Source organism: Macaca nemestrina, chromosome X (assembly GCF_043159975.1).
Source record: "Macaca nemestrina isolate mMacNem1 chromosome X, mMacNem.hap1, whole genome shotgun sequence".
Classification (NCBI taxonomy): domain Eukaryota; kingdom Metazoa; phylum Chordata; class Mammalia; order Primates; family Cercopithecidae; genus Macaca; species Macaca nemestrina.
Genome location: NC_092145.1, coordinates 67,139,293 through 67,163,447, shown reverse-complemented (window position 1 = coordinate 67,163,447; position 24,155 = coordinate 67,139,293). Strand labels below are relative to the sequence as shown.

The window sequence follows — 24,155 nt, the reverse complement described above, 5'->3', positions numbered from 1 at the left end:
AACCACCCTCTCTCCAGCCTCCCTTTCCCCACCCTTTCCCAGTCTCTAGTAACTACTGTTCCACTCCCCCCTTCTACAATATCAACTCTTTTGTTTCCTAATTCCACATATTAATGAGATCATGTGGTATTTGTCTTTCAGTGTCTAACACTTTATTTAACATAATGTCCTCTAGGTCCATCCTTGTTTCATAAGTGGCAAGATTTTAATCCTTCTTATGGCTAAATAGTATTTACTTGTGTATATATACTACATTTTCTTTATTCATTCATTAATTGTTGGACACTTGAGTTTATTCCATGTCTTGTCTTCTCTAACTAGTGCAGCAGTAATTAAGGAAGTGCAGATGTCTTTTTAACATACTGATGTCATTTTCTTTGCATATATACCCAGTAGTGGGATTGAAAGATCTTATGGTATCTATCTAACACGTAGGTATTTATATGGTAGTATTATTTGTATTTTTTGAGGAATCTACGTGCCGTTTTCCATAGTAGCTGTACTAATTTATAATCAGGCCAAGAGTGTGTTCACTTTTCTCAACAAACTCACCAAGACTTCTCTTTTTTTTTTTTTCTTGTTAACAGTTATTCCAACTGGCATGAGGTAGTATCTCAATGTGGTTCCGATTAGTGTTTCCTTGATAATTAGTGATATTAAGCATTTTTATATACCAGTTGGCCATTTATATGTCCATTTTTGTGACATGACTATTAAAGTATTTTGACCATTTTGACATTTGGTTCATGGTGAGTTGTTTAAATTCTTTATATATTCTAGAATATTAACCCCTTGTCAGTTGTATAGCTTGGAAATATTTTCTCACAATTTGAACATTATCTTTTCATGTTGTTAATTGTTTCCTTTGTTATAAAAAAGCTTTTCATTTTAATCTAATTCATTTTGTTTCTTTTTGTTTTTGTTGCCTGTGCTTTTGAGGCCTTATTTAAACACTCCTTGCCCCTCCCAGTGTCACAAAGCATTTCCACTATGTTCTCTTCTAGTATTTTAATATGTTTGAGTTTTATATGCATGTTTTTAATCTATTTTGAGTTGATTTTTGTATATGGTGAGAGGCAGGATTCTAGTCTCATTCTCCTGCAGCTGTGTATCCAAATTTCCCAACACCGTTTATTGAAGAAATTTTTCCCAGTGTGTGTTGTTGAAACTTTTATTGAAAATCACTTGACAATAGATGTGTGAATTTATTTCTGGGCTCTGTGTCCTGTTCCATTGTTCCTTGTGTCTGTTTTAATACCAATACCATGCTTTGTTGGTTCCTATAGTCTTGTAGTATACTTTGAAGTTAGGTAGCATGATGGCTCCAACTTTTTATTTATTTATTTATTCTTTTTTTTTTTTTTGCTTAGGATTCCTTTGGCTATTCAAGATATTGTGTGGTTCCATATGAATTTTAGGATTTGTTTTTGTATTCCTGTGAGGAATGTCATTTGTGTTTTCATTGGTATTGCTTTAAATCTGTAGACTGCATTGGGTAGTATGGCCATTTGAGAAAATTAATTCTTTCAATCTATTAACATGGGATATCTTTCCATTTTTTGTGTCTCTGTTTTCTTTATTACTCTCTTACAGTTTTTATTTGTTAAGGTTATTTCTAGATATTTTATTTTTATAGATATTTTAAATGGAATTGCTTTCTGATATCTTTTTGAGATAGTTTGCTATTAGCATGTAGATACACGATTGATTTTTGTATGTTGAATTTTTATACCATGACTTTACCGTATTTATTTATTACTTTTAACAGATTTTTGTGTAGTCTTCAGAGTTTTCTATATATAAGATAATGCCATCTGCAAATAGATACAATTTGGCTTCCTCCTTTCCAATTTGATGCCTTTCATTTTTCTCTTTTGCCTAATTGGTCTGGCTAGGTCTTCCAGTACTATGTGGAAGTGGTAAAAGTGGCCATTTATGTCCTATTCCTAATCTTAGATAAAAAGTTTTTAGTTTTTCCCAATTCACTAATTTGTGTGTTAGCTTTGGGTTTGTAATATATGGCATTTATTGTACTGAGGTACATACAGTCTATGTCTAATTTGTTGAGAGTTTTTTTTTTTTTTATCATGAAGACTTGTTAAATCTTATTAAATGCTTTTTCTATGTCTATTAAGATGATCATATGGTCTTGTTTGTTTTGTTAATGTGGTGTATCAAATATATTAATTTGTATATGGCGAACTCTCCTTGCATCCCTGGGATTAATCTCACTTGATCACAATAGATGATGTTTTTAATGTGCTGTTGAACTTGGTTTGCTTGTATATTGTTGAGAATTTTTCCATCTATGTTCAAGAAACCTACAGTTTTTGTTGTTGTATTCTTGTTTGGTTTTGAAATCAGGGTAATGCTGTTATGTGAAATGAATTTGAAAGTTTTTTTTTCTCTTTTTCTATATTCTGGATTAGTTTGAGGATGATTGATATTAGTTGTTACTTAAATGTTTGGTAGAATTCAGCAGTGAACAAGTTCAGCCTAAAATTGGTAGAAGAAAAAAACAATGAAGCTAATACTAGAAATAAATAAAATACAGACTAAAAACATTCAAAATATCAATGAAGTGAAGAATTGGTTATTTGAAAAACTAAACAAAAATCATTAGCTAGACTAAAGAAAAGAGAAAATATGGAAATAAAACCAGAGATGAAAAGGGAGACATTACAACTAGTATCACAGAAATACAAAAAAATTCATAAAAGTGTATTATAAATAAGTATAGCCCCAAAAATTTGAGAACACAAAAATGGATAAATTCCTAGACACATGCAACCTATCGAGATTAAATTATGAATAAATAGAAACTATAGACAGACAAATAATGAGTGAGAAAATTAAAGCAGTAAAAAGTCTTTCATCAATAAAAGGCCCAGGTCTTGATTAATGTAACAAATGTCTTTTGAAAGTCCATTGTTTATCAACATTATTACTAAAAATGTAGACACTATTTTCTTTATTTTGAAGAGTTTACATTTGAACAGAGATATAAAGAAATAAATATAAGCTAATACATATAAAGCAAAAAATAAAAAGTTTAGACAACAAATGCTTCTGAAAGTAAGAAATAACACTATTGGCTTAGTTGGCAAATAATGACAATATTTTGAAGACATATCTGAGGACTTACATAAAACATTTCTTAAATCCTCTGTGGATATTATAGATCCTAGAGATGAATAAGCTGTTTATACAATTTATGGATTCTATCATATATATTTCCTGATCTATACCATCTTTTTTATTCTTGGCAATCTCAGTATCTGTGTAGATAAAACTTAGAGTAGCCTGGCCTCTCAGTTCCTTCACCACCAGTAGAAACATGTCTCCCCCTAGCTCAGCTCTCAAATCTTGTGGCCACACTCCATCATCTTGTCCTTATCAACAACGGCATATGTTCCATAGCATTGATTTCAAGCAATCAAGTCTCTGGTCACTTCCTCCTACCCTTTCAGTTCACTTCTTCAAAATTATTTTAGCCTTATTGGGTCTGCCAACCCACTAACCGTCACACATACCTAACGTCCTCACTTCACTACTCACCCAGCTTGCACTCCATGTAGCATGATCAGAATCACATATCTGCATATGCCCTTACTTTCTCTTCTTCCTTTGTACTTTTCTAGAAAAACAAAAACCTTGGTTAAGTTTAGCTTGCCACATATTTTGTGCCTGTATCTAATACCTATATTAATAGTCTAATCTTAAATATTACAGCAAAAATCAACTGGACCTGTAATGCTACATAGTCCTAATGTAGTTTCCTAGTCAGTTTACCCTTTGACTCTCATAAACAGCTCTTCCTCACCTTCATCTCTTATCCTCAACTTCCAAAACTTTCTCCTGGTTCTTATTTTTATACTCTTTAAATGTAGAAGTCACTAGAGGTGAATTCAAACCTCTTTCCTAATAACATGCATTCTTTGGGGTGATATCACTTTAGTCCCATGGCCTTAAATGCCATTGTTGGCAATGGCCCAACTTATATGTCAGTTGTTCCCCTTAATGCCAGAGTTACAAATCTAACATTCTCCTCAATATATCTCCCTGGAATTATAATAGGTATCACCAATTCGATATATCCTAACACACTTATGATTACTAAACTTATCCTTCCCTATCTCAGTAACCATCTTTACCATTTAGGCAGTTGCTGATGTCAAACCTAGAAATCATCTTTGGTTTATTTCTTTACCATTGTTTACCTAATCCATCTTAAAATCTATTTGGTTCTACTTTTAAAATTTATTCAGAATTTAACAACTCCTAACTACTTCTATCAATACCACCACTTCTATAATCTTGATTGCTACAATACACGTGTAATTCTTCTTCCCATTTCTATCCTTGCCTCATAAATGCCAGAAGATTTTAAAGACTTAAATAACATCATGCTACTTCTGCTCAAAATGTGAATTCCCAATGTCGCTGCATGACCTGGTGTCTCACCAGCTATCTGACTTCACCATTCTCTTCCTTTCACTCGTTCTGCTTAACCACACTGGACTGTTGTGGTTCCTTGAATCATGCACTGCACAGTTTCCCTTCTGAAGGACTTTTTTTTTTCCAGGAATTACCTTTACTAGGATTTTATTAGTCCATTTTGCATTTCTATAAAGGAATACCTGATCCTGGGTAAAGAAAAGAGATTTATTTGGTTCGTGATTCTGCACGCCATACAAGCAGGGAACCAGCATCTGCAAGCCTTCTAGTGAGGCCTTGGGCAGCTTTTACTCATGGCAGAAGTTGAAAGCGGAACATGCACGTCACATGGCAAGAGAGGGATCAAACAAGAGGGAAGAGTGCTAGTCTCTTTAAACAACCAGCTCCCACATGAACTAAGAGAGAGAGAACTCACACATTACTCCAAGGACAACACCACGCCATTCATGAGGGATCTACCTCCATGACACAAACACCTTCCACTAGGTCCCACCGCCAACATTGGGGATCACATTTCAACATGGTACTTGGAGGAGACAAAAGTCAAAACTATGTCAAGGATTTACATAGCTTGCTTTCTTAGGTTTCTCAGCTGATTAATCTTATCATAGATGTCTTCCATTAGCACTCTACATACAATGCCACCAGCCTCCGCGTCGCAAACCCTTGACTCTCTTCCTTCACCTTGTTTCTCTTCATAGACCTTATCACTACCTGACATACTTATTTGTTTACATTCTAAGCCCTCCCATGAGACAAAATGCATGAGAATCAGAGTTTACTGCTATATCTTTACTTCCTAAAATAGTTCTGTTCAGGCACTAAGAAATCAGTAAGTAGCTGTGGAATGAATAAATCTCCTCTGAGATCTTTAAATGCAAAGTTCTATTGAAAATTAGAACACACACACATTCAACAGGAACAATAAGTCTAAATATTAACTATATTGGGTAGTATTTGGATATCAGGAAGAATATCCGATGGCTTACTTTTTCTATTGACTCCAAATTTTATGTATAGTTTTCTTCTGTCTTCTTACTGTGACATAGACAACAATTCTCTATGTTATTTTCTGAACATTTCTGCATTTAGAATTACCAACATATAATTATTTAATTAAATTTACATATTAATATATATGATAGCAGATAGAAAAATATCAAAATCATTGCTGATTTTCTTAAACATTACATTCCAATAAAACACATAACTGAAAGACATATTTAACTGCATTTGTGAAATTTCTTCACTTTCTTTTTAATTTTGAACAGCATAAATGCAAAAGCATTAGGTGATTAAAACAAGCCTCTGAGACTGAGCGCGGTGGCTCACACCTGTAATTTCAGCACTTTGGGAGGCTGAGGCTAGTGGATCTCTTGATACCAGGAGTTCAAGACCAGCCTGGCCAACATGGTGAAACCCTGTCTCTACTAAAAATACAAAAATCAGCCAGGTGTGGTGGCACACGCCCACAGTCCCAGCTACTTGGGAGGTTGAGGCATGAGAATCGCTCAAGCCCGGGAGGCAGAGGTTACAGTGAGCTCACGTCAGGCCATTGCCCTCCAGCCTGGGCAACACAGTGAGATTCTGTCTCTTTTAAAAGAAAAAAAAAAAGTTTCTGAGAATAGAAATTCTATTTAAATAAAAACATGCTTTTATTAAAACTAGTAATGAATCTGAAAATACCACAGATGATTTAAGATAATTTCCTTAATGTATGGCATATTTTACAAGGGCTGTAGAAATAACCACAAAAATATTAAAAAGGATATTTGGTAAGTAAACACTTTCATATATTTTTCAAATGTTAACATCTTAGTGTCTGGTTTCTACACTAGTGTTTAAGATTGGAGGTGCTAGAGCATAGTGCTCAGATCAAATACTCTGGGACATGATGGAATTGGTTCAAGTACAGTTATGCACTGCATCATGACATTTTGATCAATGAAAAACTGCTTATATCATGATGGCCCCATAAGATCATAAGGGAGCTGAAAAATCCCTATTACCTAGGGACAATGCAACCATTGTTCACAATGCACCACTCACTTGTTTGGTAGTGTTGTTGATGTAACCTACTGCACTCTCAGTTAAATAAAAAAGTATACCACATACAATTATGTACAGTACATAGTGCTTTATAATGCTAATAAATGACTATGTTACTGGTTTAAGTACATACTATACTATACTGTACTATACTATACTATATATACTGTACTATACTATATTATATATACTATATGATACTATACTATACTATACTATACTATTTTTTCCACTATTTTAGACTGTATTCCTTCTACTTTAAAAAAAAAAAAGTTAACTGTAAAACAACCTCAGGCATGTCCTTCAGGAGGCATTCCATAAGAAAGCAGAGATGAAAGCTCCAGGCGTCTTTTTGCCTCTAGAAACCTGCCAATGGGACAAGAAGTGGAGGCGGAAGACAGTGATATTGATGATCTTGACGTTGTATAGGCCTAGGCTAATGCGTATGTTTGCATGACAATTAGCATAGAGTTTAACAGCTAAAAAAAATTTAAAATAGAAAAAAATTTTTAGAATGAGGATCTAAGGAAAGAAAATTTTTTTACATCTGTACAATGTGGTTAAGTGTTATTTAAAAAGTCAAACAGTTAAAAATTAAAGTTTTTAAAGTAAAAAAAGTTGCAGAAAGCTAAGATTAATTTATCATTAAAGAAAAAGTATTGTTTTTAATTTAGTGCAGCCTAGATGTACAGTGTTTATACATTCCACAGTAATGTACAGAAATGTGCTCGGCTTTCACATTAACTCACCGTTCACTTACATACTCCCAGAGCAAGTTTCAGTCTTTAAAAGGTTATCTCATGGTAAGTGTTTTATGCAAGTATTCCATTTTTCATCTTTTATTAAATTTTTAATGTACTCTTTCTACGTTTGTATATTTGAGATGAACAAATACTTACTATTGTGCTATAGTTGCCTACATTGGATTCAGTACAGTGACATGTTGTACAGGTTTGTAAACCGGAAGCAGTTGGCTATACCGTAAACCATATAGCCTAGTTAAGTAGTAGGCTAGGTCATGTAGCTTTGCGTTAGTACAGTCTATGATGGTGCACAATAACAAATCCCTTAATGATGCATTTCTCAGATATATCTCTGTTGTTGAGTGACACAAGACTGCATAATATTGTCGTTCAAATAACAATTTTGGTGATTTACAACTGATTATTTTACACTATAATCACATGATATATTAAAATACTTATTTCACAAATAGGGATACATCATTTCTTCAGATAAAATTATCCAGCAAGCATGGCCGGGCACGGTGGCTCCGCCTGTAATCCCAGCACTTTGGGAGGCTGAGGCGGCCAGATCACGAGGTCAGAAGTTCAAGACCAGCCTGGTCAACATAGTGAAACCCGTCTCTACTAAAAATACAAAAAATTAGCCTGGCGTGGTGGCGGGCGCCTGAAATCCTAGCTGCTTGGGAGGCTGAGGCAGGAGAATCGCTTGAACTCGGGAGACAAAAGTTGCAGTGAGCTGAGATTGTGCCACTGCACACTAGCCCCTGTGACAGTGTAAGACTCCGTCTCAAAAAAAAAAAAAATTCTCTACCTATTTTAGACTTACAATGTTGGCCTAGTTTTTGCTACTTAGAATTATAATATTACTCACATAACTACAAAATTTTCAATATGTACCATAGCAATCATAGAAAAAACAAAGTTAACTTTGTGATTTGTTTTTGAGGTTCCTTTATCTATATCCAAGGAACCAATCATAGTAAAGTTCAAACTGTGCTAGCATTAAAATATATGCACCAATTAATACACTCATCAGACATTTGCTGTGTGCCTCTCATGTGCCAGAAAAAGCACATAGGCTGGGTGCAGTGGCTTATTCTTGTAATCCTAGCACCTTGGAAGGCTGGATTTTGAGCCCAGGAGTTTGAGACCAGGTTAGGCAACATAGTGAGGCCTCACCTCTACAAAAAATAAACAAAATTAGTTGGGAGTGGTGGCACATGACTGTAGTCCCAGCTACTTGGGAGGCTGACGTTGGAGGCTCACTTGAACCTGGAAGGTCAAGGCTGCAGTGAGCCAGTATTTCCACACCACTTTACTCCAGCCTGGATGACAGAGGGAGACCCTGTCTAAAAAAAGAAAAGAAATGAAATGAAATGAAATGAAGAAAAAGCCCATGGATCAGGCCTTAACAACTCTCCAGAAAAGCTGTCTCTTGGATTTTTACAGAGCTAATTTTTATATAGTCAAGCATTACCGTGAACAAAAAAGTAGAGATGAATTTTTCTTTGTAGTTTCACATTTTCTAAGTAAAAAATAATCTTTTCTATAAAGAGTTTTGCAAACTTAGCAGTATTACAAAAAAATTTAATTTTCTTTTTTTGTTTGTTTGTTTTTTGGTTTTTTTTTTGAGACGGAGTCTCGCTGTGCAGCCCAGGCTGGAGTGCAGTGGCCGGATCTCAGTTCACTGCAAGCTCCGCCTCCCGGGTTTTTACGCCATTCTCCTGCCTCAGCCTCTCGAGTAGCTGGGACTGCAGGCGCCCGCCGCCTCGCCCGGCTAGTTGTTTTTTGTATTTTTAGTAGAGACGGGGTTTCACCGTGTTAGCCGGGATGGTCTCGATCTCCTGACCTCGTGATCCGCCCATCTCGGCCTCCCAAAGTGCTGCGATTACAGGCTTGAGCCACCGCACCCGGCCAAAAATTTAATTTTCATGTAACCCCCATGGCTTCCCTGAAAAACAAGGCAAATGCCTGACATTAAAAAAAACTAGGAAAAAAAATTATGATACTATTTTGGAAGAGAAATGCCAAAATATTCACTTATATAGTCTCTGTTAGCACTACCTGGTCTTGTACATTTATAACATTTGAAGTGTGGTTTAAAAAAAAATGTAATTCCTAGTATATTTGGACACAGATTATTTTATTTCAAAATTTAGAAGCTCCCCACGAGTGTCTTTATACAGTATGCATATTGTATTTTTTTAATTTGTATTACCAAATATTCTTCCAAATACGCTGTCAAAATTAGCAATCTGAACAATTTTGAAAACAGTGCCTTCCATTCTTTCTCGAAGTAACTTTGTTACAAGACAGTTTTATAGCTGAAGCAATCCCAAGGTTATATTTTTCAGATGTCTGTTTTACCAGTACGTAGAAAGCCATAGGAACCTACAACATTCTCCTTAAAGCAAAATAAAATCAGACAATAGTAGATCCTGTGATGTCAGCAACATGATGAATTAAAATGCTTGCAAGCAGTTTCATGAAAAGGATAGGCGGGGAGTATTTCTTTCCTCCCCTCACCCCTGCAACAGACTGCTGACCACCAAATCAGTGAAACCCTCTGCCCTCATGAGCCTGGGCAATACAGTCAGTGGTGATTTGGGAACTTCCCAACGGCAGAGTATTGAACAGTCAATTCGTGCAGGTTCACTCATGATCCTTTTAAACCCGAGTTGAGGTGATAAATACCATATAAGTTGTGTGCTCATTGTGGGCCACTATTTTGCCCAGGGAATCTTAGTCCTTGTGTTTCTGCATCACTAGATCCCCTAAGAACATTCCCTAGAATTCACTCTTACTTTGGAAACCACAGGGGAACCTCGAGATCCCTGGTGATCTAGCTCTCAGCATGGGCCACTCCTAGGGAAAGCGGGGAGTATAACCCACCAAAGTGTCCCTTGGGAAAAGGAAAACCGATTGCAAGCTCTCGCCTACCCAAGAGCTTCCCATTTGTATCCAGAGAGTGATTGTGCCCCTCCCAGTAGAGACAGAGGCAAGGTGCTGATCTCTGAATGAAGGTCGTGTTTTTCTACCGCAGTTGAAAAGTGGCACCCATGGTTGGAAATGGACATGGAGAAGGGATCATCTCTTGCTTCCTCTGCCCACTGCTGCAGATGTAGCTGAGGCTATTACTATCAGAGGCTGGCACAGGTGCACTTGGAGAGAGTCTGTCCAGCACTATACGTGTCAGCTGCACCACCAGTGAAAGTGTACCCACTGATGAGGCTTGCACAAAGGGTGGGACTCACCTGCCCCTCTCTACACAGACTGGCATTATTTCAGCCACAGACTGTGAACCTGCCACAGACTGTGAACCTGCCACAGATCTGCCCGTTTTGGGCTGGTTGAAAAGGTTCTTCCCCAAGGCCACTTTAGTAGTAGCTGTCAGATGGGTGTTTTCCATGAACCTAAGTCACATTTTACGCTGGGGATAAAGGATGGTGTCTATCTGAATTGAAGATTTCCAGCTCTGTGACGGGAGTGTGATAAGAAAGCTCATCATGTTTCTGCCTGCCCAGGATGATGAGTTGGTACAGTTCCCTATCTGCCCCATCATGACAAGTGTTTTAATACATCCCTGGGGTACCTGAGAGTAACACAGCTTAAGTGCCACCTAACAGACTGGAGACTGATCTGTACCATTTAAAAAAAAAAAAAAAAAAAAAAAAAAAAAAAAAAAAGCTGCTGACAGAAGGGCATAGTACTAGGGCATGAAATAAGCTTTTTTTTTTTTTTTATTGCGGCACTATTCACAATAGCAAAGACTTGGAATCAACCCAAATGTCCATCAGTGACAGACTGGATTAAGAAAATGTGGCACGTATACACCATGGAATACTACGCAGCCATAAAAAAGGATGAGTTTGTGTCCTTTGTAGGGACATGGATGCAGCTGGAAACCATCATTCTTAGCAAACTATCGCAAGAACAGAAAACCAAACACCGCATGTTCTCACTCATAGGTGGGAACTGAACAATGAGATCACTTGGACTCGGGAAGGGGAACATCACACACAGGGGCCTATCATGGGGAGAGGGGAGGGGGGAAGGATTGCATCGGGAGTTCTACCTGATGTAAAGGACGAGTTGATGGGTGGTGACGAGTTGATGGGTGCAGCACAGCAACATGGCACAAGTATACATATGTAACAAACCTGCACGTTATGCACATGTACCCTAGAACTTAAAGTATAATAATAATAAAATAAAAATAAAAAAATAAAAGGAATCAAAAAAGAAAAAAAAAAAAGAAATAAGCTTTTTTGAGACCTCTGCATACCAAGACCCACAGAAGATTGTGAGTTCAAGGGAGAAAAGAATTGAGTATTTAAAAGTCCCACCCAAATGAAAGCAATCTCAAATATAAGAAGAAACAGCTACCTCAGATTACAAGCCATCTGAATTCTGATTATGCAGAAAGACAGTGTTTTAACATCCCCAAAGATTACACTAGCTCTCTAGCAATGGATCAGAACCAAAATAAAATTTATAAAATGACAGATACAGAATTAAAAGTACAGATTGTAAGGAAGGTAAGTAAGATCCAAAATAAAGGGGAAATCCAACACAAATTTTAAAAAGATTCAGGACCTGAAAGATAGGTATATATTAAAAACCCAAACAGAACTTTTGGAAGTAAAGAAATTCATGGAATGAATATAAAAATACAATTGAAAGCATAAACAATAGACCAGACCAAGCAGAAAAATAATTTTAGAGCTTCAAGATTTTCTTTTGAATTAACCTACTCTGACAAAAAAATAAAGAAAAAAAGATGAGTTTGTGTCCTTTGTAGGGACATGGATGCAGCCGGAAACCATCATTCTTAGCAAACTATCACAAGAACAGAAAACCAAACACCGCATGTTCTCACTCATAGGTGGGAACTGAACAATGAGATCACTTGGACTCGGGAAGGGGAACATCACACACAGGGGCCTATCAGGGGGAGGGGGGAGGGGGGAGGGATTGCATTGGGAGTTATACCTGATGTAAATGACGAGTTGATGGGTGCTGACGGGTTGATGGGTGCAGCACAGCAACATGGCACAAGTATACATATGTAACAAACCTGCACGTTATGCACATGTACCCTAGAACTTAAAGTATAATAATAATAAAAAATTAAAAATTTTTTAAAAAGTGGCCAATCACCATGAAAGAAAATCCCATCTGAATAAAAGTGGACTTCTCACTAGAAATCTTAGAAGCCATGAGAGATTGTTGGCCTACTTTCATCTTTCCTAAGAAAAGAGTCAATAATTTTATAAATTGCCAAATTAAACTTTATAAATGAAGTAAAAATAAACTATTAACCAGACAAACACTAAGTGAATTTTTCACCACTAAATTAGATCTGCAAGAAATACTCAAAGTAGTTATAAACATAAAAATAAAAAGATGATACCATCATAAAAGCATACATAAGGACAAGGCTAAAAATTTTATTGAGACTACAAAGCAACTAGCTAACAACACTATGAAAGGAACAAAACCTCACATATCAATATTAACCTTGAACATAAATGGTCTCACTACCCCCCATAAAAGAGAGTAGCAAATTGGATAAAAAAAATAAAACCCAATTATAACTGCCTACAGGAGATCCACCTAAGGGTTAAAGACACCTACAGACTAAAAGTAAAGGGGTGGAAAAAGATATATCATGAAAATGGAAAGCAAAAATGGGATGGGCAGGAATAGCTATTCTTATATAAAACAGACTTTAAATTAACAGGAAAAAATAAAGAAGGTCACTATATAATGATATAGGGTTTAATTAAATAAGAAGATTTTACAATCATAAATATATATGCACTGGAGAACCCAGATTCTTAAAACAATTATCCTAGACATAAGAAAAGAGATAGAAAGCAATAAAATAATACAAGAGGACTTCAACACCCCACTTCCAGCACTAAACAGATAATAAAGGCAGAAAATAAACAAAGAAACCCCAGATGCAAATTGGGCTTTAAACAAAATGGACCTAATTGACATTTACAGAACATTCTACACAACAACCTCAGAATCTACCTTTTAGTCATCTGCTCATGTAACATTCTCTGAAATTGGCCATATGCTTGAGTATAAAACAAGTCTCAAAACATTTTATAATATCAAAATTACATTAACTGTCTTATTGGACCACAATGGAATAACATTAGAAATCACAACAAAGTAGAACCCTAGAAACTAAAAAAGTACATGGAAACTAAACAACTTGCTACTGAATGACCTTTGGGTAAATAATAAAATTAAGGAAGAAATTTAAAAATATTGGAAACTAATGAAAATAGACACATAAAATGCAAAAGCCTCTGTGATACAGCAAAAGTGTTGCTGTAAAAAAAAGCTTTATAGTGTTAATTTTCTACGTAATATGATACAAAGATCTCAAATTAACAAAGTAATATTGCATCTTGATGAACTAGAAAATCAAGGACAAACAGATGCAAAGCTGAAAGAAGAAAAAAAAAATAAAGATCAGAGCAAAAGTAAATGAGATTAAAACCAAAAAACAAAATAGATGCAAATGACAGCAAAATGAAAAATTGAATCTTTGAAAGAATATAAAAATGTGATTGACCACAATCTAGATTAAATAAGAAAAAAAACAGTAAAGATTCAAATAAGCACAATCAGAAATAATGAAGGTGACACTGCAACTGATACCAAAGAAATATGAAATATCATCAGAGACTATGAGGAGCATTTCTGTGTGCACAAACTAGAAAACCTAGAGGAATTGTGTAAATTCCTAGAAATTACAACTTCCTAAGAATGAACCAGGAATGAAAAGAAATATTTAATACACCAATAATGAGTAATACAATTGAATCAGCAATGAAAAAATCTTTTAATGAAAAAATAAAGCCCAAGACCAGACAGCTTCACAGCCAAATTTTACCACATGTACAAAAAAATAACTAGTACCAGTCTTACTAAAACTATTAAAAAAAATAACTGAGGAAGAGCAATTTTCCCCAACTCATTCCACAAAACCAGTGTTACACTGATACCAAAATCAGGCAAGAACACCCAGCAAGAACAACAGCAACAACAACAACAACAAAACCACAACAGGCCAATATCCCTAATCAACACAGACCCAAACATCTTCAACAAAATACTGGTACAGTGAACCCAACATCACAACTAAATATATATATATATATATATTTATAGATATATTTATATATTTATAGATATCCTTATGAATTGGATTTTATTATAGGAATGCAAGGATGATTCAGCCTATATAAATCAATAAATGTAATTTACCACATAAATAGAATTTAAAACAAAAAACATATGATTAGCACAATTGATACATAAAAAGCATTTGATAACATTTAACATCTCTTCACAGTTAAAAAACCCTTCATGAACTAGGCATCGATGGAATATACATCAAAATAATAAGCTTCATACATGACAAACCCACCACCAACATCAAATTGAATGGGGGAAAAGTTAAAATCATTCCTTTTAAGAGCTGGAACAAGACAAGGATGTACAATCTCACCACTCCTACTTGACATAGTACTGGAAGCTGTAACCAGAGCAAACAGGTAAGAGAAAGAAACAAAAGGCCTCCAAAAAAAAACAAAAACAAAAAACAATAGATCATCAGGTAGATGTACTGGCAAAACGGGTGTCAAATTGTCTCTGCTTGCTGATGACGTGATTTTTCTACATAGGAAATGCTAAAGGTTACTTCAAGAGACTAATAGACTGGATGAATGAATTTAGTAAGCTTTCAGGATACAAAATCAACATTCAAAAATCAGTATCACTTCTGAAGACAGGCAGAGCAAGATGGCCAAATAGAAGGCAACACCCCTGATAATCTCTCCCACAGGAACACTAAATTTAACAACTATCTACAACAAGAACAAAAATACTTTCACAAGAAGCAACAATCAGTTGAGCACTCAAAGTACCTCGTTTTAACTTCATATCACTGAATGTGGCACGGGAAATGGTAGGAAAGACAATCTTGAATCATCAACATCCATGTGGTATGGAGGTAGAATCTGTATGCTTGGGAGAGGGAGAGCACAATCGTGTGAGACACTGCATTGAACTCATCAGTGCCCTGTAACAGCAGAAAGCAAAACCAGGCTGAATTCAGCTGGCACCTGCTCATGAAGGAAGCATTTGGACTTGACCTAGCCAGAGGGGAATTGCCCATCCAAGCAGTTGGAACTTTAATTCCAGCAAGCCTTGCCAGCACAAGCCAAAGTGCAATTGGACTCTAAATAAACTTGAACACCATTCTAGGCCACAGGGACTGCAACTTCTAGGTGAGTCCTAGTGCTGACCTGGGCTCAGAGCTAGTGGACTTGGGAGGCATGAGACTTACTAAGACCAACTTAGGCAGGTAAGGGAGTGTTTGTGCCACTCCTCCCACAAACCCAGGCCACACACCTCACAGCTCTAAAAGGTTTCCCTATCTTCCACTTAAGGAGGGGAAAGGATGAGTAAAGAAGACTTTGACTTGCATCCTTGATACCAGCTCAGCCACTGTAGTATAGGGCACCAGTCAGAGTCATAAAGGCAACCTTTTTAGACACTAGCTTCTGGATGACATTTGTTGACGCTCCCTGTGCCAGAAGGGAACCTACTGCCTTGAAGGAAAGAACCTAGTCCTGGTAAAATCCATCACCTGCTGACTAAACAGCCCTTGACCCCCCGAATAACCAGAAGCAATATCCAGGTAATATGGCATGGGTCTTGACCGAGACACTGCGACTTGGTGGCTTCAGGTGAAACTCAACACATTCTCACCTGTGGTGGCTATGAGGAGAGACTCCTTTGGCTTAAGAAAAATGGAGGGAAACGGAGAGAGCCCTTTGTATTGTACCATATGTACCAGTTCAGCTACAGGAGGGTAGAGCCTCAAGCGGGCTACTGGAGTCCTAGATTCCAGGGCTTGGCTCTTGGGCATTTCTGGACCTGCCATGGTACAGAAAGGAGCCCATTGCCTTGAAGGGTGAGTCCCTGGATAGGCAGAATATACCAAAAGCTGACTGAAGAGCATGTGAGCATTAAGTAAACATTGGCAGTAACTTGGTAGTACTCCCTCTGGGCCTTTGGTGTTGGTGGCCATGGGGTGAGGCTCAACTGACTGTGGAGAGGGGAGGGAAGAGTGGGAAAGGCTGTATCTTATGGTTTCAATGCCAGCTCAGCCACAGCACAACGGATCATCAGGTAGCTGTATAGGGTTTTTGACTCCAGTCTTTGGCTCCTAAACAGCATTTCTGGACTCGCTGACACCTGGGAAAACTCACCACTCTGAAGAGAAGAACATAAGCCTGGCTGGTTTAACCACCTGCTGATTAAACCCTGTAGAGCTCTAGCGCTTTGAGTAAACATAGGCAGTGGCCAGGTAGTTGTTACAGTGAAACATGGGCGAGACCCAGTGCTCTGCTGGCTTCAGGTCTGACCCAGTGGAATCCCATAATCTTTGCCACAGGGCTGTTTGTGTTACCCCTACACTAATTTCAGGTGGCTCAGAACATAGAGGCACCATTTACTTGGCAGAAATTAAGGGAAGAGAACAAGAGTCTCTGCCTAGTAATACAGAGAAATCCTCTGGATCTTATCAAAGACCGTGAAGGTACTACCTCTATAAGTCTGCAAGAACCACAGCATTACTCAGCTTGTGGTGCCCCCTAATGCAGATACAGCTTAGACCACAACACCCAAGTCTCTCTAAATACCTGGAAAGCTTCCCAAAGAAGGATTGGTACAAATAAGTCCAGATTGTGAAGACTACAATAAAATACCTAAATTATCAATGCCCAAATACCAACTAACATTCATAAGCGTCAAGACCATCTAGAAAAGCATGAACAGCACCAAACAAGCAAAATAAGTTTCCAGAGACAAATGCCGGAGACTCAGAGATATGTGAACTGTCAGTGCTGGAGAAACAGATATGTGAACTTTCAGACAGAGAATTCAAAATAACTGTGTTGAGGAAACACAAAGAAATTTAAGATAACAGATAAGCAATTAATAAATCCTTAAGACAAATTTACAAAGAGAGTGAAATAATTTAAAAGAATCAAGTGGAAATTATGGGGTTGAAAAATGCAAGTGTCATAGTTAAGAATGCTTCAGAGGCCAGGCACGGTGGCTCACGCCTCTAATCCTAGCACTTTGGGAGGCCAAGGCAGGCAGATCACCTGAGGTCGGGAGTTCGAGACCAGCCTGACCAACATGGAGAAACCCCGTCTCTACTAAAAATACAAAATTAGCCAGACGTGGTGGGATATGCCTGTAATCCCAGCTACTAGGGAGGCTGAGGTAAGAGAATTGCTTGAATCTGGGAGGCAGAGGTTGCGGTGAGCTGAGATTGCACCATTGCACTCCAACCTGGGCAACAAGAGGGAAACTCCGTCTCAGGAGAAAAAAAAAAAAAAAAGCACACCTACAAGATCTAGAAAATAGTCTCAAAATGGCAAATTTAAGAGTTATTGGCCTTAAAAGGAGGTAGAGAGAGAGAGAGATTTGGTAGAAAAGCTATTCAAAGAGGTAATGACAAAAATCTTCTAAAACCTAGAGGAAGATATCAAAATTCGAGTACAAATAGTTTATATGTTTATGTAACACTAGGAAAATTTAATCCAAAGAAGACTACCTCAACGCATTTAGTAATCGAACTATCAAAGGTGAAGGAAACAGAAAAGAAACAATGTGTAATGGAGCTCCAATATGTCTGGCAATACACTATTCAGTGGAAAACTTATAGGCACAGAGAAAGTGGCATGACATATATAAAATGCTGAAGGAAAAAACATTTATACTAGAACAGTATATCCAGTGAAAATATCTTTCCAACGTGAAGAAGAAATAAAGAGTTTCCAAGACAAACAAAAGAGGAGGGATTTCATCAACGCTAGATGTATCCTACAAGAAATGCTAAAGGGAGTTTTTCAATCATCAAGAAAAGATAATAACGAGCAGTAAGACATCATTTGAGGGTACAAAACTCACTGTTAATAGTAAGTATACAGAAAAACACAGAATATTATAACACTGTAATTGTGGTGTGAAAACTACTCTTAAATAGAAAGACTAAAAAATAATGAGCCAAAATAATAATTACAACTTGTAAGACGTAGACAGTACAATAAGATACAAAAAGAAACAAAAAAGTTAATATGCAGAGAGATAAAATTAAGTTATGGAGGTTTTATTAGTTTACTTCTTGCTTATTTGTTTGTTTATAGAAACAGTGTTAAGTCCTTATTTACTTAATGGACTATAATATATTATTTGAAAGCCTCAAGGCAATCTCAAAACAAAAAATTTATAACAGAAACCCAAACAAATAAAAAGAAAGAGCCGGGCACGGTGGCTCACACCTGTAATCACAGCACTTTGGGAGGCCGAGACAGGCGGATCATGAGGTCAGGAGATCGAGACCATCTTGGCTAACACGGTGAAACCCTGTCTCTACTAAAAATACAAAAAAAAAAAAAAATTAGCCAGGTGTGGTGGCGGGCACCTGTAGTCCCAGCTACAGAGGAGGCTGAGGCAGGAGAATGGCGTGAACCTGGGGGCGGAGCTTGCAGTGAGCCGAGATCGTGCCACTGCACTCCAGCCTGGGCGACAGAGTGAGACTCCGTCTCAAAAAAACCAACAACAACAAAAATAAATAAATAAATAAATAAATAAATAAATAAATAGAAAGAAAGAAAGAAATGAAATCATACCACCAGGAAAAAATCACTTTCAGAAGCAGGAAGACAGTAAGGAAGGAAAGAAGGAAGAGAAGTCTGCAATACTACCAGAAAATAAATAGCAAAGTGGCACGAATAAGTTCTAACTTATCAGCAGTAACACTGAATGTAAATAGACTAAACCCTCTGATGGAAAGACACAGAATATCTGATTGGATAAAATAACAAGACCCAATGATCTGTTGCCTACAAGAAACACATTTCACCTATAAAGATACACATAGACTGAAAATAAAGGGATTAAAAATATATTCTATGTCAATAGAAACCAAAAAAGAATAGGAGTTTCTGCACTTATATCAGATAAAATAGATTTCAAGACAAAAACTATGAGAAGAGACAAAGAACGTCACTCCATAATGAAACAGAGGTCAATTCAGCAAGAGGATATAACAACTTTAAATATATATGCACCCAACAGTGGACCACCCAGATTTAGAAAGCAAATATTATAAGAGCTAAAGAGATAGACAACAATACAATATTAGCTGTAGACTTCAGCACCCCACTTTCAGCATTGAAAATATCTTCCTGATAGAAAATCAACAAAAAAACATCAGAATTAATCTGCATTATAGACAAAATAAGTTTAATAGATGTTAATAAAACAACTCAGAGCTGGATAATACTTATCTCTTTAGAACATAAAACATTGTCAAGCATAGACAGTATGTTACATCACAAAATAAGCCTTTAAACTACACACACTGGACCCTGTTTGGGGGCAGGGGTGAGGGGAGGGAGACCATCAGAACAGCTAATGCATGTGGGGCTTAAAACCTAGCTGACAGGTTGATTGTTGCAGCAAACCACCATGGCACATGTATGCCTATGTAACAAACCTGCATGTTCTGCACATATATCCTGGAACTTAAAGTAAAATTAGAAAAAAAAAAAGAAAAGATAAAAACATTAAAAAATTGATATAGCATCAAGCATCTTCTCTGACCACAATGAAGTAAAACTAGAAATCAATAAAAAGAAGAACTTTGAAAACTATACAAACACATGGAATTTCAACAATATTCTCCAGAATGATAAATGGTTAAATGAAGTAATTAAGAAGGAAATCAAAAAATTTCTTGAAACAAATGAGAATGGAAACACAATATACCCAAACTGATGAGATACAGCAAAAGCAGTACTAAGAGAAGTTTATAGTTGTAAGTGCCTGCATCAAAAAGAAAAAAAAAAAAAAAACTCAAATAAACAACCAAATGTTGCATCTTAAAAAGCTGAAAAAATAAGAGCAAACCAAACCAAAAATTAGTAGGAAAAAAAATAATAAAGATGAGAGCAACTACATACCAATAAGTTGGAAAATTTAGAAGAAATAAATTCCTAGACATATACAACCTATCGAGATTGAATGATGAAGAAATCCAAAATGTGTATAGTCCAACAATAATAAAGAGATTGAAGCTGTAATAAAAATTCTCCCAGCAAGTAAAAGTCTGAGACCTGATGGTTTCACTCTTGAATTCTTTCAAAAATTTTAAAAAGAACTAACACTGATCCTACTCAAATGATTCTAAATAATAGAGGGGAGAATGCTTCCAACCTCATTCTATGAGTCCAGTATTATCCTGATACCAAAACCAGGCAAAGACACATCAAAAAAAAGAAAATTGCAGGCCTATATTGCTAATGAATATTGACACAAAAATCCTCAACAAAATCCTAGCCAACCAATTCAACAACATACTAAAAAGATTATTCATAATGACCAAGTAGGGTTTATCTCAATGATGCAAGTATGGTTGAACATATGCATATCAGTTAATGTGATACATCATATTAACAGAATGAAAAACAAAAACCACGTGATCACTTCAATTGATGCTGAACAATTATCTGGTAAAATTCAATAGCCCTTCATTTAAAAAAAAACCTTCAAAAATCTGGAAATAGAAGAAACATATCTCAGTGTAAACAGCAAAATGAGTAAGGTAGTATTACAGATTATAAACCAAACTATAAAAGAAATATCTATTAGTTGATGCTGATATAAATGATAGACTCTTTTCTGTAATTCTATAATTGCTCTAAAATGGAAGTATATTAAAGAAATAACAGTTCAAGACAATTTCTAAAAATATATTACTAAAATAACTACATCTTGGTAGTTTAAACTAACAACGTAAGACCTAATATTTCTACATAGAATTTTCATGCCCATGTTTTCATTTTTTCCTCTGATATCACTGTGGTACAAGCATTATTGTTTTTAGTATTAATATTATATTCATCCCCATTTTGTGGGAGAAAATTAATGCTTAGAAAAGATAAGGTGACTTTCCAAAGATCACTCATCCGGTAAGTAGCAGGGGCTGGATCTCAATCCAGGCATTATGACTTCATATAATAGGTTCTTTTCATTCCACCATGCTGCCTCCCATGTCACCACAAAACAAAGACAAGGGATTAACATTCTCTAATGAAGTGATTTCCATTATAACATCTGATCTGGCATTACAGTGTCTGCAATGGAGGCAAGAGAACTGTAATTTATGAGCTCTGGGAACTTATTAAGATCAGATAAGTTATCAATAGATTAGTTTGTTGGTAATGGTGGTGGCCGTTTTCTTGTTTGTTTTATTATACTCTGCTTTGATAATGCCCAAGATTACTCTTTTAGCTATAATTTTGTATATTTAGATTAATATGTTTGTTGCGTTTTGCCATATTTGGATCTGTTCATATCTCTTTGGGTACTAATTTCTTATTTCTTAAAGTGACAGAAGATAAAGTTCCCTCTGTCTTTTTAAAACTTAATTAAATTATGTATGGCTCATATTTGTAGAATTTTCAGATTTTAAAAATATGTAATTTAATTATAAAACATATTTAAATATCTAATATATTTACTATAAAAACATCCTAAATTAGCTGGTAATTGAAGATACTTTTTTGTCCTTAACCAAATTAAGAGGAAGAAAATTTAGAGTAAACTTTTTTTCCTAGCCAAAACTTCTCAAACATATATTCAGAATATGTTCCACTCTAATGTATGGTGCAGTTACATGAGGATAGCTAAGCTAATTCGACATTGAATGTGTGACTCAATTAATGTGAACTGAATCATTCCTAGAAAAGAGAAAAGATTAAGATAATGTGAGTTAAGTGCAACCTGAATGCTTTTCAGTCTACGGTGCCAAGAAATTGTTCCTTTCCAGAACAAGTAAACAAGAGTGCATCTGAAGGGAGGTAGCAGGCAATTTTTGAGCTTTTCATACCATGATCCCTTCTTATCAGTACAATATTATGACTGAAGATTGAAAGAGTGATAATGTAATTGAATTAGACAGAGAAAGTAATATCACCTTGGACCAATTGTCTTAAAAGAAATATAGACTAAATTGGGAGTGAAGAGATCTAAAACCAATCCTAACTGATGGTTAGAAAATGATGCCTGGATGCAAGAAACGTAATAAGCAACATATTTAAGCACATCCATCCAACCAATCAATTGGTCATCTCCTACTAATTGTAAGCCTGTATGTACGTGTGTTGAGATTTAAATTCCACCATTGTGTAATGTTGAAAATACAGGTAGCCCGCTTTTATTATTGTAAATTCAGTAGCCATCACGTTTGACTAAATAGTAAGAAATAAAAGGTGGACGTGACATTGTGAAGAATGCTATGAAACTCTTAGGCTTGAAATTCTTTGAGGAATATTTCTGATGTGTAATGAGTACTCCAGGGAGAAGCTTCAGGACAGAATCAAATTTTTTAAAAGTATTTTGACTCAGGTCTAAGGGTTTCCTGCCTGACATAATTATAATACCCACATAAATCAAAGAATGTAGGTTTTATGTTTGTGAATATAACAACTATCACTAGCCCTGTTGGTGAATTGTACATAGTTCTGGTTACATTTCAGATATAAACACTAACCCGCACACTTCACTTTAATGAAAGGTTAGGTAGTAATTATAGTAAAATATCTAAGATTGGAAAACAAATTTTGATTTTACTTTAATCCAACATATTTCCTTTAGAAGTTGGTATGCCTAAATTTCCATTACATGTTTGTACTCTGATTAGAGAAAAATTAAATTTTTTACAAACTTATATGATGAACCATATTCTCATCCTTACTTCCTTTTCAGATTAGATACACAGCACTCTGAAGAAATGAACGCCACCGGATCTGAAGAGCAGTTCCACGTTATAAACCACGCAGAGCAAACTCTTCGTAAAATGGAGAACTACTTGAAAGAGAAACAATTATGTGATGTGCTACTAATTGCAGGACACCTCCGCATCCCAGCCCATAGGTAAGTATTTTTATGTATACAGAATGGTTTTGAGTAGGGCAATTATAAATAAGAGATAATAAGTACATGGATTGTAAATTGGAATATTTGTAAAAATACTTATTTTCCTATATTGAAAAAGTGCCAGCCTATATGATCCGTTTCTCTGTGTATTATTTAGAAGAGCCAAACTCTGAAAAGACTGATGATGGAAAGTATAACACAAACACACCCTCTAAAAAACATCAATTTACGTGTTTGACCTTTCTGACTTCACTACGCTTAACTGAATTGTAAAAGACTTTATGGAGAAAACAGCCTCACTAGTGTTACAAACTTGCTGAATCCATTTCATGCTTTTCAGTGAAATTATTGACTCATTTAAATTCCTACAAATATTTCCTATTTCCAGGTTGGTTCTCAGCGCAGTGTCTGATTATTTTGCTGCGATGTTTACTAATGATGTGCTTGAAGCCAAACAAGAAGAGGTCAGGATGGAAGGAGTAGATCCAAATGCACTGAATTCCTTGGTGCAGTATGCTTACACAGGTAAGTGCTTAATACACACTAACTCATAATGACCCTACATGATATAACACACATTACTAGTAGTAGTAGTAGTAGTAGTTATTATTGCTACTACTACTACTATTCTTCAGTTTCCTCAGTAGTAGTAATACTGCTAGTACTACTACAAAGGTGAGGAAACTAAAGAATAGAACAGGTAAATAAATTTCCTAAAGTAATAAAAAGGCATAGTCAGGACATAAACTCAGTAATATAAAAGATCAAGAGGTATATAATATGTAGAAAATTCCTTACACATGAGAGCAGACAACTATTTAACAAACATACAGGAACAACTCTGGAATGGTGTGG

General features: G+C 36.0%; 1 protein-coding gene across 5 annotated transcripts in view; it reads left to right on the top strand.

Moving 5' to 3' along the window:
- The window catches only part of LOC105488004 (kelch like family member 4), a 158,495-nt gene that overhangs the window by 80,296 nt on the left and 54,044 nt on the right, over window positions 1–24,155 (top strand). For 4 of the 5 annotated variants that reach the window (XR_011618325.1, XM_071088901.1, XM_011751650.3 and 1 more), the window contains exons 2-3: window positions 23,130–23,297; window positions 23,689–23,825. Coding sequence is in view for 4 of the 5 variants with exons in the window: in XM_071088901.1 (XP_070945002.1) it covers window positions 23,130–23,297; window positions 23,689–23,825 (305 nt within the window). In the remaining variant the exon portion in view is untranslated. Of the gene's footprint in view, window positions 1–21,385; window positions 21,508–23,129; window positions 23,298–23,688; window positions 23,826–24,155 lie in introns of those variants that run through there. The other variant, XM_011751651.3, reaches the window with a different exon arrangement.